Raw genomic sequence first — 17,305 nt, forward strand, 5'->3', positions numbered from 1 at the left:
TTACATTTTGAGTGCGTGTGTGATTTTGGGGGGCAGTCATCTCCTCGGTGTCCCGAGGCTTGTGGGTGCAGGGACTAGGTGACTTTCACCACATCCCAGTATCTAGCTGTGTCTGGCAAGGCGCTGGTGGATGAAAGAGTGAATGGAGTCCCCATAGTGCGCAGTGGGGGCCTGGGAGGTCCTCCTGGCCTGTCTACGAGACATGCTGCAGGCCTCTGCACTGCAGGGCCGGGGGTGAGCAGGATACAGGCTGCCGGTCCTTGCACTACAGCGCTTCCCTCAGAGGCTGGAGACCAAGCCTCTTCTTGTACGGACGGGAAATTGAGGCCTGTGAGGTCACACGTCCATGGCCCAGACCTCCTGTCTCAGTCTGGTGTGCAGAGAGATGGGGGAGGGTGGGGCAGAGGACGGGGGCTCACTCCTGGCTGGGGTTCGGAGGAGATTTGCAGGGGCAGCGACGTCTGACGCAGGCTTCCCAGTTTGGGGGCGGAGCTTGGGTGAGTTTGAGAAACATGGAGGGGAAAGCGAAGCTGGGCAAATCAGAGGAGGCAGGTGTGGACGCCCAGACTCACCACACGAGGCCCAGAGTCCTTGCAGAGGCCCTGGAAGATGCGAGGCCGAGGTCCCCATCTCTAGTTTCAAGTTTCCAGAAGCGTGGCGGACTCCCCCGCCATGGTCCCCTGCGCCAGGAGAGCTGCGGGCGTCCCTCCCGGATGGCCCTGACCCCACCTTCCCGGATGGCCCTGACCCCACCTTCCCCAGCTAACCTCCGTGCCGACCCTGTGGCCCTGCGGAGATGCCGGGAGGATGTGGGGTGGCGAGGTGGGGGCTGAGGCAGGACTCTGGGGGTGCAGAGGCCCGCCTGCTCCCGGAAGGAGGAAGCTGCACAGGGTGTCTGTGGCTGGGCCCCGGGATCCCCGACCAGGGGAACTTCCTCTTCCTCTCAGGGCAGGTGTAGCTGCCACAGCCGGACCAACACCCTGGCCCTGTCATGGATGGGGGCAAGGGGCCCAGACTCAAAGACTTCCTGAGTGGGAGCCTGGCCACCTGGGTGAGGGGGCAGGTGGGAGGCGGCTGGGAAAGGGAAGTGAGCAGCAGGGAGGGGCTGGTGCTGGGTTTGGAGGAGGGTCCGGCAGCGTGGGGGGCGGGGAGGTGCTGAGGGCAGGGGTGGGCACAGATGTGGGGCTGGAGAAGTCGAGGGAGCCATGGGGCAGGGGGCAGGGGCATTTGGGAAAGAGGTGAGGAGGAGGCTGCGTGGGCTCAGGAGGCAGGTCCGAGGGGCTGGAAGTCACTCTGCTGGGAGGGGAGTTCCTAACCGGCTGGCTGACTTGTCTCGGCTCCCCACAGGCGCTGGGACTGGCCAGCCTGGTGGGAGAGGCGGAGGAGCCGGAGGGGGAAGAGGAGGAGGAAGGAGAGGGGCCCCTTTGCCCGGAGAAGAAGTTCTTGCATCTCAGCGATGGGGCCCTGCTCCTCCGGGTGCTGGGCATCATGTAAGAAGCCCCAGGCCGGCCTAGGAGTCTGAGGTGGCCCCTACCCCCACAGGCTACTGGGAGGAGCTTGAGGGCTGGCGGGTGGAGCCTGACTGGGGGAGGTGGGGCCTTGATGGGGCCCCCCACCTAGCTCCCTGTGCCCACAGAGCTCCTAGTTCTCGAGGGGGACCTCGGGTGGTCGCGGGCCGTGATGCTCCTTCATCCTGGCGGGTGCGGAACCTGAACCACCTGTGGGGCCGGCTGAGGGACTTCTACCAGGTGAGGGGCTGGGAAGGGGAGGCTGAGCCTGGGAGGCCCCTGTGGGAAGGCCCCTCTCTTAGGTCCTGTCTCCTCTGCCCCCAGGAGGAGCTGCAGCTGCTGATCCTCTCGCCACCCCCAGACCTCCAGACGTTGGGGTTTGACCCCTTCTCAGGTGCTCTCTCCTACTACCCCTTCCTGCTTCTATCCCCTCACCCTGCCTGTAACTTTTTGTGGCTTGTGCTCTGCAGAGGAGGCGGTGGAGGAGTTGGAAGGCATCCTTCGGCTCTTGCTGGGGGCGTCAGTGCAGGTGAGCAGGGGAGGGAAGGGTAGGGTTCAGCCTCTGTGGAAGACGAAGACGTGGGGGATTCCTGTGCCGGCATTTCCACCTGGTCTCCCTGCAGTGTGAGCACCGGGAACTCTTCATCCGACACATCCAGGGCCTCAGTCTTGAGGTCCAGAGTGAGCTGGCTGCTGCCATCCAGGAGGTACTTGGGCTGGTCGATAGCCTGGGACTGGCACTGCCAGCTGGGGGCACCCTGCCCCTCACCTTCCTCCGCTGAACTGCTCTCCCTACCCACCCAGGTGACGCAGCCTGGGGCCGGTGTGGTGCTGGCACTGGCTGGGCCCGAGCCTGGGGAGCTGGAGCCTCCGGAACTGGAGATGCTGTCCCGGAGCCTCCTGGGGACTTTGTTAAGGCTGGCACGGGAGCGTGATATGGGGGCCCAGGTAGGGGGCTTTGTGACCCAGGTGGAGGAATGGGAGGACTGCAGGGACCCAGATATGGGGGGGGATGGAGGTTGGGGCCCAGATGTGGGGTTGGGGATGAGGGTCTTGGACCAGCAGAGCTTCAAGAGCCAGACGTGGCTTGTGGTGACTGGGGCGCATGGGATGCGTTACTTCTGGTTTCTGACCCTCGACTTCCCACAGCGGCTGGCTGAACTGCTGCTGGAGAGACAGCCGGCCCCCTTGTTGCCAGAGGCTCCTGCCAGGACTCCCCCAGAGGGCCCCTCACACCACCTGGCCCTGCAGCTGGCCAACACCAAGGCCCAGCTGCGGCGCCTGAGGCAGGAGCTGTGAGTACCCCCGTCTGGGAAGTAGGCCTGGAGGGAGAGGGGCAGATTAGACGTGGATGGAAACGGGTGGGATCAGGCCTGGGGGTTCTGGGTCCCCACACCCCTCCAGCGTCCCTTTTCTTCAGGGAGGAGAAGGTCGAGCTGCTGCTAGACTCCCAGGCGGAGGTGCAGGGCTTGGAGGCCGAAATCCGACGGCTCCGCCAGGAGGTGCGCTCAGATGCTCCCCGCCGCTGCCGCATTCCCTAGCCCTCTCCCCACGCCTCCTCTGTCCCATCGCCTGCCGCCACCCGGGCTCCTTCCCCTCCCTAATCCCTCTGGCCCGCGGCTGGCCGACCCCAGCTCCGCACCGTCTGGCTCAGGCCCAGGCGCTGTCGGGACAGGCCAAGCGGGCCGAATTGTACCGCGAGGAGGTAGAGGCGCTGCGGGAGCGGGCCGGTCGCCTGCCCCGCCTGCAGGAGGAGCTGCGACGCTGTCGCGAGCGGCTACAGGCGGCCGAGGCTTGCAAAAGCCAGCTGGAGGTGAGACGGGAGGCGGGGCCTGGAGAGGGCGGGGCGCGGGCGGGGCCGGGAGGCGGGGCCTGCCGGGGATGGGGTGGGCCAGGACGGGGGGCGAATTTGGGCCTGGAGAAGAGAGGGCGACGTCAAATGGATAGAACAGTCGCGACCAGGAGAAATGGGTGAGGTGGTGTCTGGGGGAAAGGCCCTCTGGAGAATGGGGGGGACGGAGGGGAGAGGTGGGGGCCGTAGGTAAGGGTAGGTCCTGGAGAGGAGGGTGGGGCCGAGTGCAGGGGAGGAACTGTCTGGAGAGAGCCCTTCGCGGTGGAGCCTAGAGGGATGCCGCCTTGGGAGGGAGTTCTTGGAGAGAAGGGGCGGGGCCTACACAGGAGGGGGCGGGGCCAGGTGCTGGGGAAGTGGTACCTGGATAGACCCTGGAGAGGGAGGGGCAGGTGGGAGGGGGAGGCGGGGCCTGGAGAGCATAGGGGTGCAGGGTCAGATGAGGGAGGGAAGGCAGCGTCTGTGGCCCTGGAGTGCTTGGGGGCAGCATCACATCCCGGGTGTCTCTGCTCCCCACCAGGAGGAACGGGTTCTCTCCGGGACTCTGGAAGCCTCCAAGGCGCTACTGGAGGAGCAGCTGGAGGTTGCTCAAGAGCGCTGTGCTAGGCTGCATGAGACTCAGCGTGAGAATCTGTTGCTGCGGACCCGTCTGGGCGAGGCCCATGCGGTGAGATTGCCCGAGTGACCCCCAGTCACTCTGTCATCTGTGACCCCTGGTGGCCCCAGTGGTCCCTCAGAGTTCTCTAGAGCGCCCTGTGACCCCTGACTCCTTGTTTCCCCTAGTGATCTAGCCCACACATTGGCCTGGCCATGGTGGGGAAGGCTTGTCTGACCCTGCCCTTCCCCCAGGAGCTGGACACTCTGCGGCAACAGGTGGAGCGCCTGGCAGAGGAGAATGTGGAGCTGGAGCTGGAGCTTCAGCGGAGCCTGGAGCCACCCCTGGGCTCTCCCGGGGAGGGTGAGCAGGGCCCCGGTAGAGGGGCTGCAGATGTGGGGCTGGCTGCCTCTTTTCCTGCAACTCTAGTGGGCTGCCTTCTGACTTCATTCTCTTCCCAAGGTGTTGTGGCGGGGGGAGGGTCTATGGGTGTGTGGGAGGAACCAGGGATCATGGCAAAGTGTAGGGAGGGGTCCTAACCTCATCTCACATGTCCCAGCACCCGTGCCAGGAGCAGCCCCCTCCCTTCATGATGAAGTGAGAGAGGCAGAGGCCGGGCGGCTGCAGACCCTGGAGAGGGAGAATCGGGAGCTTCGGGCCCTTCTGCAGGTGCTCCAGGGGCAGCCTGGGGGCCAGGTGAGTCCCCTCCCCCAACCTTCCAAGCGGGTCCTTCCTTGCCTCCTCCTGGGGGCTTAACCCTTCCTCTCATGTACCCTCAGCACCCCCTGCTGGAGGAGCAGAGCGAGGACTCCTTGGTTCCAGAGCTGGATGTGACTCCCCAGACTTGCCTGGCCTCAGACCTGGGCCCCCAGGGTTTGGCCGGCCAGGTGGGGGATGAAGGCACCCAGGCCTTGGACCTGGCTCCCCCGGTATCAGACTCGGCCCTTGAGAGAGTAGCTGTGCCTCCCCAGGCTTCTGACTCAGACCCACAGGTGATAGAGAGACCCCTCCAGGTGGCTGCCGCGGCCCCCCAGACCTCAGACTTGACCGTCCAGGAATCAGGCCGTGCGGTAGCAACACAGGAGTCCCTGGAGAAGGCTGGCCATGGAGCCCTTCTCCAGACCCCCAGCGCTGTGGTCTCGCCTCAAGTTCCAGGGGTGGAAATTCAGGCCGAGCTGTTGGGAGGAGAGACTGGAGAGCCAGGGCCCAAAGCCCAGGTACTGAGGCAAGAGGGCCCTGCAAGCAAGCCTGGACCCTCAGAGCTCAGCCTCCGTGGGCAGCTGGAGGAGCAGGAGACCCCAGGCCAAGGGCTGGACCTACCCCAAGGGCAGAGAGAGGCCAGAGAGCATGAACAGAAGCTGGAGGGGATGGCTGGGGACCCAGGCCAGCAAAATCCACAGCAGAAGTTGGAAGGGGTGCCAGAGGCCCAGACCTGGGAAGGGCCGATCCCAGGGGAGATCCTGGCTGGTGGTGTCCCAGAGCAGGAGGCCCTAAGGGAGGAGGTGGTGCAGCTCAGGAAAGAGGCTGAGGCCCTTCGAGCGGAGCTAGAGGCCCAGGCCCGGAGGCTGGAGGCCCGAGGCACGGAGGCTGCCCGCCTCTCCGAGGAGCTGGCTCAGGCACGGAAGGCAGAGACCGAGGCCCAGGGGGAGGTGGAGGCCCAGGCCCGGGAGCAGGCTCGGCTGCGGGAGGCCGTGGAGGCAGCCGGCCGGGAGCTGGAGGCCGCGTCGAGGGAACGGGAGGCACTGACAGAGGCCCTGGCAGCCACAGGCCGAGAGCGGAGGCAGTGGGAGCGTGAGGCGCCCAGACTGAGGGCCCGGGCTGAGGCAGCTGAGGAGCGGCTGCAGGTGCTGGAGAACGAGGGCCACCAGCACCTGAAGGAGGCTGAGAGGGAGAGGCAGGCCCTCAAGGAGGTATGTTGGGGCTCACAGCCTGGGATCGGAAGCGCGTTTCTGGGTCAGTTGCTGGGGTTTGGGTTATTCATTCCATCTGTGGCCCTGGAGTGCTCGGCACCTAGCTGGGGCTGGAGAGCGAAAGGTGAAGTCCACCCCTGCCTTCCGAAAGGTGCTTGGCCCGGGATACAGGACTGATGTCCCCTACCTCTGGTGGGGTGGGCTGTAGGAGGGGATAAGAGTATGGCTATGGAGCCAGACTGCCTGGGTGCCAATCCTGGATCTCTGACTGTGGTAGCTGACTCACCAACCCCCTATTCCTCCTTCCCTAAACTGGGGGTGCTCTTCATCGCCATCTCAGTGGGTCTTTTGGAAGACCAAGGGAGATAACCGTGTGATGAGCCTCGTTTATGCTGGGCAAAGGCTCAAGACATGTTGATTATTTTTTAAAAAATATTTATTTGTTTATTTTTATTTTTTAGAGAGGGGGAGAGGGGTAGGGGAGAAGGAGACAGTGCCTCTCAAGCAGACTCTAGCCCAGCGCGGAGCCCAACACGGGGCTCCATCTCACGACCCCGAGATCATGACCTGAGCCGAAATCAACAGTCAGATGGTTAACTGACTGAGCCACCCAGGTGCCCCCAGACATGTTGATTATTATTATTATTTTAAAATTTATTTTAGAGAGAAAGAGAGAGCAGGGGGAGGGGCAGAGGGAGAGGGAGAGAAGTAGGTTCCCCGCTGAGCAGGGATTTTTTCCCTCCCCACCAACGTGGGGCTCGATCCCAGAACCCCGAGATCACCACCTGGGCTGAAATCAAGAGTCAGACACTCAACTAGCTGAGCCACTCAGGTGCTGTAAAGGGTGCAGGAGCCATGGGGGAGGGAGCTAGTGCCAGGGTGGGGGCAAGGAGGCTTTGGAGAAGGTTCCTAGGAGCAGTCAAGATTCCACTAGGTGGGAAGGCCATTTCATTCAGAGGGAACGGCATGTGCAGAGACCTGAAGGCATTAACGCTGCTTAGGGACCTGGCAGGTGCAGGAACAGGGCCGGAGAGACGTGCTGGGCCAGCCTTGCTGGTGGCAGTATTCCGTCCCCAGGCAGGGAAAGCCACCCAAGCGTGTGGGCAAACCTGTGTGAGGCTGGGTTTGAGGAGGGTCCCCTTGGTGTGCAGGGGAGCCTGCGGCCATCAGGAGGCAGGTGAGGCCGCCTGGGGCTGGGATGGGGGATGGAGGAGAGAGACCTGGAAACCCCTTCATTCATGGGCTCACGCATGTTGACAGGGATCTCCTTGGCGCCAGGGGCTGTACCAGGCAGCCTAACGCCCGTACTGGGGGGGGCTCTCAGGGTCTGGGGTGGAGACAGGACTGTGCAGGGAGCTGTGGGAGTCCAGGAAGCACAGTGGACTCAGGCTGGGTCATGTCAGGGAAGGCTTCCTGGAGGAGGAGAGAGAACTGCAGTGAGCCTGTAGGAGGCGTGGGGGGGGGGGTGTGAGGTGGGAAGTGGAGGGAGGCTAGGCAGAGGATTCACTAGCAGGTTCCTACTGGGCAGGGCCTCATCTTCCTTTCAAGCTAAGGAAGGAGTTGTGGTTGTTCTTGGGAAGGAAATGACCTCCGTGACCTTCACATGAGGGCAATAACCTTTAAACCCAGTGGAGCATTGAAGGGAGCAGAGTTGTCAGGTACTCATGTTGCAAGGCCCCTCGGGGGAAGCCGAGGAGACTAGGAGGCGATGGGAAGGATGTTCAGGCCAGGGGGCCCCGGGCTGCTGGGGGACAGTGTGCTGGAGACGAGGAATCGAATCTTCCAGCTGAGCAGTTTCCAGTCTCATCCCTATTGTCCAGACAAGGTCACTGAGATTCAGAGAGGAGGAGTAATTTGCTGAGACCCCTCGGGCGGGCGGAGAGGAGCGGGGAACACAGTGTTGGGTCGACCCGGGAACACAGTGTTGGGTCGACCTGGGTAAGGCATAGGGCAGGGCAGGCCTGGGGAGTGGGATAATGGGGGTGTGGGCGGGAAGGTAAAGCCGAGAGGGAGTCTCTGGGGTTCACTGTGTAGGATGTGACTGAGAGATGCTGCCAGGCACACCTGGCTTCTAGCCCAGATCCCCTGCCTACTGGCTGTGCGGTTAGGGGTGAGCTCCTTAACCTGTCTGTCTCCTGGGAAACTGGAATACAAATGACCTGCCTTAGAGGATCCCATAAGACTGTAAGACGCTGTAGAGAGCTGGGGGCAGCTGTGGAGTGGCAATGCGGGCAGGTGGGCCGGGCAGGTGAGGGTAGGGGGAGGTGCAGGGGAGGGGAGGGTGTGCTCTGAGGACTGAGCCCGTGGAAGAGCCTGAGGACAAAGGGGAATTTTGTGAGATTTCCTGGGCAGGCAGTTCCTGGTGATGACTGGGTGTGGTGTAGGAGGAGTTGGCTAGCCCCGGCGGGGCAGGGGGAGGGGTTGGGGAACCGAGGGCAGGTGGCGTCCCCGAGGGCAGGTGGCGTCCCGTGGGCTGCAAGTGCAGGGGGTGCGGCGCTGAGGGCCGTGGCCAGGGCCTGGAGGGGGCCAGTTCCGCGGTCTGGCCTGAGGTTCAAGTCTCTTCATCGGTTCCACTGTTCTTTCTACCCCTTAGCCCTTGGGCTCTCGTGGAGGTGGGCCAGCAGGGAGCAGGGGGACTTGTAGTTTTTCAGTGAGAGGCAGTGGCCCCAGGGGAGGCTCAGTGGGATTGCAAAACCGGGAAGATCAAAGCAGAGGCTGTAGACTCAGTGTCCAGAGTAAGGCTTTGGTAGGCAGCTGGTCCCAGTTGGCCCTTCCTTGTGGTTTCATCCTGCCAGGGCCCCCGCACCTCAGAATGGTTTGGCCTATCTCCCTCTGCGGCCCACTCTGCCCCCTTCCGCAATGGTGTGGCCCAACCGCCACAGGATGCCTGGCCCGGCCTGGCCCGCAGAGTCTCTCCCCACCCGCCAGCCCCCACTGTGGTTGGGCCCGACACTCACCAAGTTCCTGTCCTCTGTCGCCCTCCCCCTGTGGCCCAGAACACTCTTCAGATCTGCCTCCTCCAAGCCCCTCTTTCCCTCACGTGGCCCGCATGGCCTCAGCACGTAGGACACGTCTAGCTGCCACTGGGCGCACGAGGAACCGTGGGCTCAGAGAGGTAAAGACACTTGCCCGGCGAGTGTCTCTGAGTCCTGGACCAGGGGCCTCCCTCACCCGCTGCCAGGCTTACCATCCCAGTCTTCCGTAGTCACTCCACAAGGCGGCCAGGCTTTGCTCCCTGTCGGGGAGTGGAAGCCCAAAGGGGTAAAGATCTTGGCCCAGGGTGGGGCACCTGGCTCACTCCATCAGTAGAGCACGTGACTCTTGATCTCAGGGTCGTGAGAGCCCACTTAAAAACAAAAACAAAACAAAACAAAAAAGATATTTGCCCAGGGTGACAGAGGAAGGACAGAAAGCTAGGCCTCCAGACGCTCAGGCCTTGGAATGTGGCCCCCCCGCCCCCCCCTCCCCGGGTGAGTCTGGTGGTCTTCCCTCCGGGCCCTGAGCCCGCTGTGCCTGCCCTCAGGAGCTAGAGAAGGCCGTGGTGCGGGGCCGGGAGCTGGGGGCGCGGCTGGAGCACCTGCAGAGTGAGCTGGAACAGGCGGCTCTGGAGCGCCAGGAATTTCTGCGAGAACAAGAGTTTCAGCACCAGAGGTGAGGGTGTCGCCCCAGGGGCAGAGAGGGGGCAGCTAGGGCTTGGGGAGGGGTTGGTGCCACGGCTTCTCCTGGCAGGTACCAGGGCCTAGAGCAGCGGCTGGAAGCAGAGCTTCAGGCGGCGGCCACCAGCAAGGAGGAGGCCCTGAGGGAGCTCAAGACCAGGGCTCTGCAGCTGGAAGAGGAGCTGGTCCAGGTGAGGCCTGCGGCCCTGGGTGCTGGGAGCCTCGTCCCACCCCGCCTTCCATCCTGCCTGCGGACAGCCGGGGCTGCGTGTGCTCAGTCCCTCCAGCCCCGCGCTGGTCTTGCCCCTTGATTTTGGGCCACTTGCTTGCCTTGTGCCCCATCTAGGGGCCTATTGGAGATCGCCCCATGCTGGGGGTCAGGCGGACTCTGCCCAGGCCTTGTAGTCTTCTGGGGGGCCTTGTTGCCCTCATTCCTCCAATGGACAGACCCCAGCGGCTCTGCTCTGAGGTGCCAGCTGTCTCTGGGGCCTCACCACTCCCGAGTGAGCTCAGTTACTGCCCTTGTTCTTGGCTGGCCATTGTTTCTGAGGCTCCCAGCTCAGGGCTCAGCTCCAGGTTGTGGTGGGGCCCAAGACCAGGCAAGGACACAGGCCGCCATAACACGGGGTGTCAGGGGACAGCGGGCACCCAGCAGAGCCCCTAACACGTACACGTAGGCTTGGTCGGGGGAAAGTGGTGTTGAAACTGGGGCCGGGAGGAAGAGCAGGGTGAAGAGAGAAGTGGCCCAGGCAGAGGCCAGGCCCTGCTGTAGAACTGAGCGACGTGGAGCAGGGCAGACAGAGAGTGACAGATGGACCTGTGGGAGCCAGGAGCACGGGGGGGTGGGGGACCCCTGTGATGGAGGGATGGGGCAGCGGTGCTGCCCAAGGGGTGAGAGTCCCCTGGGTTAGGTCCCTGCACTATCCTCCGGCCTCCTCCACGCCCCCAAGTGACCTCCCGGGGCCTCTCCTTGCAGCTGCGCCAGGGCCCCGAGGGGCTGGGTTCCGAGGGGCACGCTGAGCTGAAGACCCCGGGGGCCCAGAGTGGGCGGCTCATCGAGGTGGAGCGCAGTGTGAGTGTGACCGTGGCAGGCACGGGGAGGGGGTTGCCCCAGTGACCCGGCCCCTGCTAACCCCCCTCCCTTCCAAATGCAACGCGCAGAATGCAACACTGGTGGCCGAGAAGGTGGCTCTGCAGGGACAGCTGCAGCACCTGGAGGGGCAGCTGGGGAGCCTGCAGGGGCGAGCCCAGGAGCTCCTGCTGCAGAGTCAGCGAGCCCAGGAGTACAGCAGCCGCCTGCAGGTGGGTGTGGCCTGGGTGCCCCACCCCCTGCCCAATCTCAGGCCCCCTTTCCACTGCTGTCTGCCCTTTTCTCTGCCCTAGCTCCCAGCTGGCTGCCCTCCCTGTTCCCTAGTCCCTGACCTCCTAACCACCCCATTCTGCACCCCTCTAACCCCGCTCCTGCTCACTTCTACTTGCTCCTTCCCCTTGAGCCTTCCCCCTTCCGCCTCACCTCTGTGCTGTTTTCTGGCTCAGCTCCATCCCTCTCAGCAGCCAGCCCTTAGTCCCTTCCTCTTTCCCTGCTCCCACCCCAGCCTCATCTGTCCCACCCCTGCCTTGTGCCTCTTGCCCTCCCCTCCACAGCCTGGCACCAGCGCCCATCTCCATGATACCGCTCCCCTCTCCTTGCCCACTCACCCCCGCCTCTGCTTTCTGCTCCCTGTCACCTCCTCTCTAGCACTCGGCCTCCTCCCTAGTTCTCTCTGTATTCTCTGCCCTGCCCCTTGCCTTTTGCCCCCTGTCCCTTACCCGCTTTCGGAACTGGGATTGCACCCCCTCTTCTGTCTAGGCTGAGAAGTCTGTCCTGGAGATGCAGGGCCAGGAGCTGCATAAGAAGCTGGGGGTGCTGGAGGAGGAGGTGCGGGTGGCCCGGCAGTCCCAGGAGGAGACCCGGGGGCAGCAGCAGGCTCTGCTGCGGGATCACGAGGCCCTGGCCCAGCTGCAGCGGCGGCAGGAGGCTGAGCTAGAGGGACTGCTGGTCCGGCACCGTGACCTCAAGGCTAACATGCGGGCGCTGGAGCTGGCCCACCGGGAGCTGCAGGGCCGGTGAGCCTCCCCCAGACTCCCGGCTTCTCTGCCCAGCACCCCTGGCCTGCGTGGCTCTGACCGCCCCCGGCCCCCTCCCCAAGGACCACCACTCAACACAGCCACCTCTGCTGCCGTGGTCTCATGTGTGGCTGGGCCCCGGGGTGAGCTCACCCTGAGGCTCGTTCATCATGGGGAGTGGTGGGCACCTCGCCGGGCATTCTGCCCCCTCGCTTTGTTTGGGGGCCGGTGCTTAGGAGAGGGCAGACCCCTAGGTCCCGATAGTCCAGCCGCACACTTGCCCCGGCCCCAGGTCTCTGCAGCCTTCTCAGTCCCTGTGCATCCCAGGCACGAGCAGCTGCAGGCCCAGAGGGCCAGCGTGGAGGCGCAGGAGATGGCCTTGCTGGCGGAGCGAGAACGCCTGATGCAGGACGGGCATCGGCAGCGCGGCCTGGAGGAGGAGCTGCGGAGGCTGCAGAGTGAGCATGACAGGTACCAGCCCTGGCACAGCCCCGCCCCTCTCGGGCCAGGTCTCAGTGTTCCCGTCTGCGAAGTGGGTTGGTGGTGAGTTAGTCACCGTCCCTGTGGGGTCCCGCTTTGCCTCTTGCTCAGCGTGGCCTTCTGGCCCCTGTGGGAGGGCCTGGGAGGGGGTTGAGTGCCCTTGAAGAGCGTCTCTTCTGGACTCTACAGGGCTCAGAAGCTGTTGGCAGAGGTGTCTCGGGAGCGCGGTGAGCTGCAGGGTGAACGTGGGGAGCTGCGGGGCCGGCTGGCACGGCTGGAGCTGGAGCGGGCCCAGCTGGAGGTGCAGAGCCAGCGACTGCGTGAGTCCAACCAGCAGCTGGACCTGAGTGCCTGCCGGCTGACCACGCAGTGCGAGGTGTGGTGAGGGATGGGTGGTGGCCGGCTGGGGGCTGGAGAGTTGGGGGGGTGGAAGGTAGCCACCCTGAGCCCCATTAAATCCCCCACCTGCCCTACCGCCTGCTTGCCGCCCCCCCCCCCCCCCAGCTGTTGACAGAGCTTCGGAGCGCCCAGGAAGAGGAGAACCGGCAGCTGCTGGCTGAGGTGCAGGCGCTGAGCCGGGAGAACCGGGACCTCCTGGAGCGCAGCCTGGAGAGCAGGGACCACCTGCACCGCGAGCAGCGCGAGTACCTGTGAGCAGGCCGTGGGTGGGCCCAGCTCGGCTGCTGGAAGCTGGAGGGAGAGCGGGTCCCGGAGACCCCTTTGGCTGCTCATGGGCAGATGCCCCGGGGGTCCTCGGGAAAGGGCCGGGGCTGACCGCCCGGGGCTCAGGACAGTAGTAGTTTGCCAGCACCGGAGCGCGGTGTGCGAACAGCAGGCAGGCTCGTGGCGGTGGGTCCTGAGCTGCATTCCTGCCCGGCCTCACACCCGCCTCCGCCCTTATGCTCGCAGGGACCAGCTCAATGCGTTGCGCCGTGAGAAGCAGAAGCTGGTGGAGAAGATCATGGACCAGTACCGAGTGCTGGAGCCTGGACCCCTGCCCCGGACCAAGTGAGGGGCCCCTCCACCCCCTGGAGCCGGGGATCCTCCCACCCTCTGCCCCTGCCCTGCCCTCTCCAGGCCCCGATGAGGGTTTGCCTGGCCTTTGCCATCCCCAGCGTGGCCCTCTTGTCCCTCCTTCCTCCCTGGCCTTACCCCCTCTTGTGCCCTCTTGCCCCCAGGAAGGGCAGCTGGTTGGCAGACAAGGTGAAGAGGCTGATGCGGCCCCGGCGGGAGGGGGGCCTCCATGGGGGGCCACGCCTGGGGGCCGATGGGGCTGGCAGCACCGAGAGCCTGGGGGGCCCCCCAGAGACGGAGCTCTCCGAGGGCAGGGAGGCAGATGGGACAGGTGGGTCTGGGGGCCGGGTGACCAGGATGGTCTCTACCCCATGTCTCCTACCCCCACCCTGGTGCTTGCCAGCGCCTCTCGTCTCTCCCTTCATCTGGTGTGGCTTGCATGTGTACCCCCCGCCCCCCGGCCTTCCCTGCCGCAACCCCACCCTGCGTCCCTGCCACAATCCCTTCAGCCGGCACCCCGTCCTACCCATCCACAGCAGTGTCTAGGACCTCAGAGCGGCAGGGGACTTTAGTGAAGGTCAGGACTGTGCAAGGAGCTGTGGGAGTCCAGGAAGCACAGTGGACTCAGGCTGGGTCATGTCAGGGAAGGCTTCCTGGAGGAGGAGAGAGAACTGCAGTGAGCCTGTAGGAGGCGCAGGCGCTGCTGCTGGGTGTGGGGGACAGATGAGGAAGCCGAGGCCCAGGGAGGGGACGTGCCTTGCCCCAGGTCACACAGTCAGCTAGTGTCAGAGCCGGCCCAGGCCAGCCTCCTGTCACCACCCTCCTTCACCCAGACCTTACCCCTGCCTCTGCAGCCTCCTCTCCTTGCTCCTTTGCAGCGTCACCCCACCGGCCCCTCCACTCTGCCCAGCCCTTTCCTGCATTGCTCCACACCCTCCCTGCCTATGCCTCTTGCAGGGTCCCCTGCCCCGGCACCCATGCGCCGGGCCCAGAGCTCCCTCTGCCTGCGGGATGAGACCCTGGCAGGGGGGCAGCGGCGGAAACTCAGCTCACGATTCCCTGTGGGGCGAAGTTCTGAGTCATTCAGCCCCGGGGACACCCCCAGGCAGCGATTCCGACAGCGCAGGCCGGGCCCCCTGGGCGCGCCCACCTCCCATGGCAAAGGTGAGAGATGAGGGTCTCTGCTCCCATTTGCTCCCCAGCTCCCTTGGACCCACTAACCCCTTGGCTTTCTCCTGTCCCTTGGGTCTCCCCGCAAGCCCTGCCTGCCTCTGCTGTGGTCCCCATGGCCCATTGGCTGCCTTGTGCACCCCCAGGACCTGGCGTGGGATGGCATGGCTCCATCGAGACCCTGTCCGAACACAAAGCAGATGCTAACGGAGAGGGTGAGTGGGGGTATTTGGCCTGCCTGGGGCCCCTGGTTCATCCATTCATCTACTTGACAATGAGCCTTTACTGAGTGCCAGGGGATGTGCTAGGGATACAGCAGGGGATACAGCAGGGAACATTCTGGTACAGGAGGGAGATAGTAAACAACGTGCATAAAAATAATAATTATCTACAACGGCCCTGTCCAGTAGAAATATGATGTGAGCTACATGTGTAATTTAAAATTTTCCAGTAGCCTCATCAGAAAAGTAGAGAGACCGGTAAAATTAATTTAATCTTTTATATTTATTTATTTATTTATTTATTAAAGATTTTATTTATTTATTTGACCGAGAGAGACACAGCAAGAGAGGGAACACAAGCAGGGGGAGTGGGAGAGGGAGAAGCAGGCTTCCCGCAGAGCAGGGAGCCCAATGCGGGGCTCGATCCCAGGACCCTGGGATCACGACCTGAGCTGAAGGCAGATGCTTAACGACTGAGCCACCCAGGTGCCCCATTAATTTAATTTTTTAAAAAATATTTTATTTATTTATTGGAGAGAGAGAAAGACAGAGATAGCAAGAGAGAGCAGGAGCAGGGGGAGAGGGAGAAGCAGGCTCCCCACTAAGCAGGGAGTCCGATGCGGGACTCGATCCCAGGACCCCAGGGATCATGACCTGAGCCAAAGGCAGACGCTTTACTGACTGAGCCACCCAGGTGCCCCTCCCCCCTTTATTTTTTAAGGTCTTATTTATCAGGTAAAATTAGTTTTAATAACATTTTATTTATCCCATTATACCAGAACTGTTACCATTTCAACCTGTAGTCAGTGTGGAAAATCATTAATGAGATATTTATTTATTTAGCTAATTAATTAATTTTTATTAATGAGATAGTTTATATTATTTTTTCCTGCTACGTCCTTGAGTCCAGCGGCTGTTTTACACTCCAGCACATGGAAGTTCAGATGGGCCGCATCTCAGGTGCTCGGTTCTGCACTGGGCGGCTCAGCCCCAGAATGTTAGGAGGTGGCGACGCTCTGAAAAGAGAGAGCACAGGGGGGAGATCAGGAGCGCTGGGTGGGACAGGTTGTGAGTTTGACTACAGTGCTCAGGGTAGTCCTCAGAGAGGAGGTGAAGTGGGAGCAAAGACTTGGAGGTGAGAGTTTCCTGTCAACATCCCTGGGGACAAGCATTCCAGGCAGAGGGAACAGCCGAAGCAAAGGCCTGGCAAGTTCAAGGACGGGCAAGGTGGCCAGTGCAGCTTGAGTGAGGAGGGGGGAGCTGAGGGGAGCTGCAAGGGACAGTGGGGGGGGCAGAAGGTGGGGGGCCCTGGGGGTCTCCTCGAATGCTGGGAGCTCCTGAGGGAGTGGCCTGAGCTGAGCCTTCCTCCTCAGGCCTCGAGGTGCAGGAGCCGGAGAAACGCCCTCTTGCCCCTTCCCTCAGCCAGTGACACCATGTGGACGGGGGGCTTGGGAGTGCAGTCCTTTCAGCACCAGAGTCCCGGTGGGGGTCTCCGACAGCCCAAGAATTCGGGGATCCAGGCCGCCTGGAGCCAGTCCTTGGACAAGGAGGCCTGGGCCCCCAGTTCCTCCAAGGCCTACCCTGGGGCCCTGAGATGGAGCTGGGATAAGCCTGTGGACAGAGGGGACAGCTGGTCCCCAGGAGCAGCTCCTCGCCAGGGCACCAGCTCTGCCTTGCGGCCCTCGCTACGGAGGCCGGCTCCGGGTGATCCCCCAGCTGAAGGAGACGGGCAGAAGTGGGCAAGAGAGCTCGCTGCCTGGTCTGGGCAGGGAGCCAAGGACCATTCATTGGGGAGGGTGACCTGGGCCCATCTCTGAGCTGTATCTGGTTTGTGAGGGACCTGAGAATAAAGCTGAGGTACGACCACCTGAATTTGTGCTCTGTGCCTAGTGGTGGTGTCCAGGAGTCCCAAGGCACCCACCATGTACACAACCGAAGTCTGTGTGGGCTGGGGTCCGTGCCCATTGGCTTCCTCACCCTGCCCAGGGTGGCAAAGGGCTTTCTTCGAGGGACGGGCTAGTCGGGCTCACTTGGATGTCCCAGTGGGGTGGGCAGGTGGGGTTCTGGGTAGCCCAAGTCTGGGCTCCGCCTTTGCTTAGAAGGTGGGGTCTGGGCTCCAGTGGAGCCCCAGATGCTCCGCCCCCTCCCTCTTCCCTCCTTTTACTTCTTCTTCTTTTTTTTTTTTTTTAAAGATTTTATTTATTTATTTGAGAGAGAGAGAATGAGAGAGAGCAAGCACATGAGAGGGGGGAGGGTCAGAGGGAGAAGCAGACTCCCCGCTGAGCAGGGAGCCCGATGCGGGACTCGATCCCGGGACTCCAGGATCATGACCTGAGCCGAAGGCAGTCACCCAACCAACTGAGCCACCCAGGCGCCCCCTTTTACTTCTTCTTGCCTCCTCATCCTCTTTCTCCACCCCTCTAGGGTTGAGCTCCTCCCCAGTGGGTTCTCAGCCCAGTGGGATGTCACCTAGTGTCACGGGCTTTCATGGAGGGATAAAGAGGTGGGAAGGACACTGGTCTCTGACCAGCGCTTCCAGAACGACGCCCAGGAAAGGGGCAATTAGGCTAGGTGGCAGGACGTGAGTCAAGGCACCCAGGGCCGCCCAGGGTAGGGTGGGGCTGCCAGGGCTGAGGTGAGGCAGCCTGAATCTGGGGGTGGCCAGGCCAGCCTCCCCAGGGTGACCGGCAGCAGCCTGACTCATGGGGTTTCCACAGCTCCCCTTGGGGATAACTGACGGCTCTGCTCTCCTCTCAGCCCAAGCTTCAGAGTGTGGTGAGGTGGGAGCCGACCCCC

General features: G+C 63.0%; 1 protein-coding gene across 4 annotated transcripts; it reads left to right on the plus strand.

Annotated features, from left to right (window-relative positions):
- The first annotated feature begins 808 nt into the window (after nt 1–808).
- On the plus strand, nt 809–16,381 carry CCDC88B (coiled-coil domain containing 88B). Of its 4 annotated transcripts, none has more exons than XM_035013151.1 (27): nt 809–1,051; nt 1,348–1,490; nt 1,637–1,748; nt 1,833–1,902; nt 1,979–2,037; nt 2,132–2,215; nt 2,313–2,456; nt 2,658–2,803; nt 2,929–3,010; nt 3,163–3,321; nt 3,878–4,024; nt 4,207–4,315; nt 4,512–4,648; nt 4,732–5,862; nt 9,386–9,513; nt 9,592–9,709; nt 10,495–10,590; nt 10,680–10,820; nt 11,368–11,624; nt 11,952–12,095; nt 12,294–12,480; nt 12,609–12,754; nt 13,014–13,112; nt 13,283–13,449; nt 14,076–14,282; nt 14,435–14,503; nt 15,883–16,381. In XM_035013151.1, the coding sequence occupies exons 1-27, from the start codon at nt 992–994 to the stop codon at nt 15,936–15,938; spliced, it is 4,398 nt and encodes a 1,465-aa protein (XP_034869042.1). In that variant the 5' UTR covers nt 809–991; the 3' UTR covers nt 15,939–16,381. The 4 variants fall into 4 exon arrangements, with proteins under 4 accessions (XP_034869042.1, XP_034869043.1, XP_034869040.1 ...); XM_035013152.1 differs by having other exon boundaries at nt 1,836–1,902; XM_035013149.1 differs by having other exon boundaries at nt 884–1,063.
- The last annotated feature ends 924 nt before the right edge of the window (nt 16,382–17,305 follow it).

Source organism: Mirounga leonina, unplaced genomic scaffold (genome assembly GCF_011800145.1).
Source record: "Mirounga leonina isolate KUSES-001 unplaced genomic scaffold, KU_Mleo_1.0 Mir_166, whole genome shotgun sequence".
NCBI lineage: Eukaryota > Metazoa > Chordata > Mammalia > Carnivora > Phocidae > Mirounga > Mirounga leonina.

Excerpts from the sequence above, each read along its gene's own strand:
- CCDC88B (XM_035013149.1), top strand. The coding sequence starts at position 992 with ATGGATGGGGGCAAGGGGCCCAGACTCAAAGACTTCCTGAGTGGGAGC. Across the intron at positions 10,591-10,679 it reads TCATCGAGGTGGAGCGCAGT|AATGCAACACTGGTGGCCGA; the intron begins GTGAGTGTGACC and ends TGCAACGCGCAG. Across the intron at positions 12,481-12,608 it reads GGCTGACCACGCAGTGCGAG|CTGTTGACAGAGCTTCGGAG; the intron begins GTGTGGTGAGGG and ends CCCCCCCCCCAG.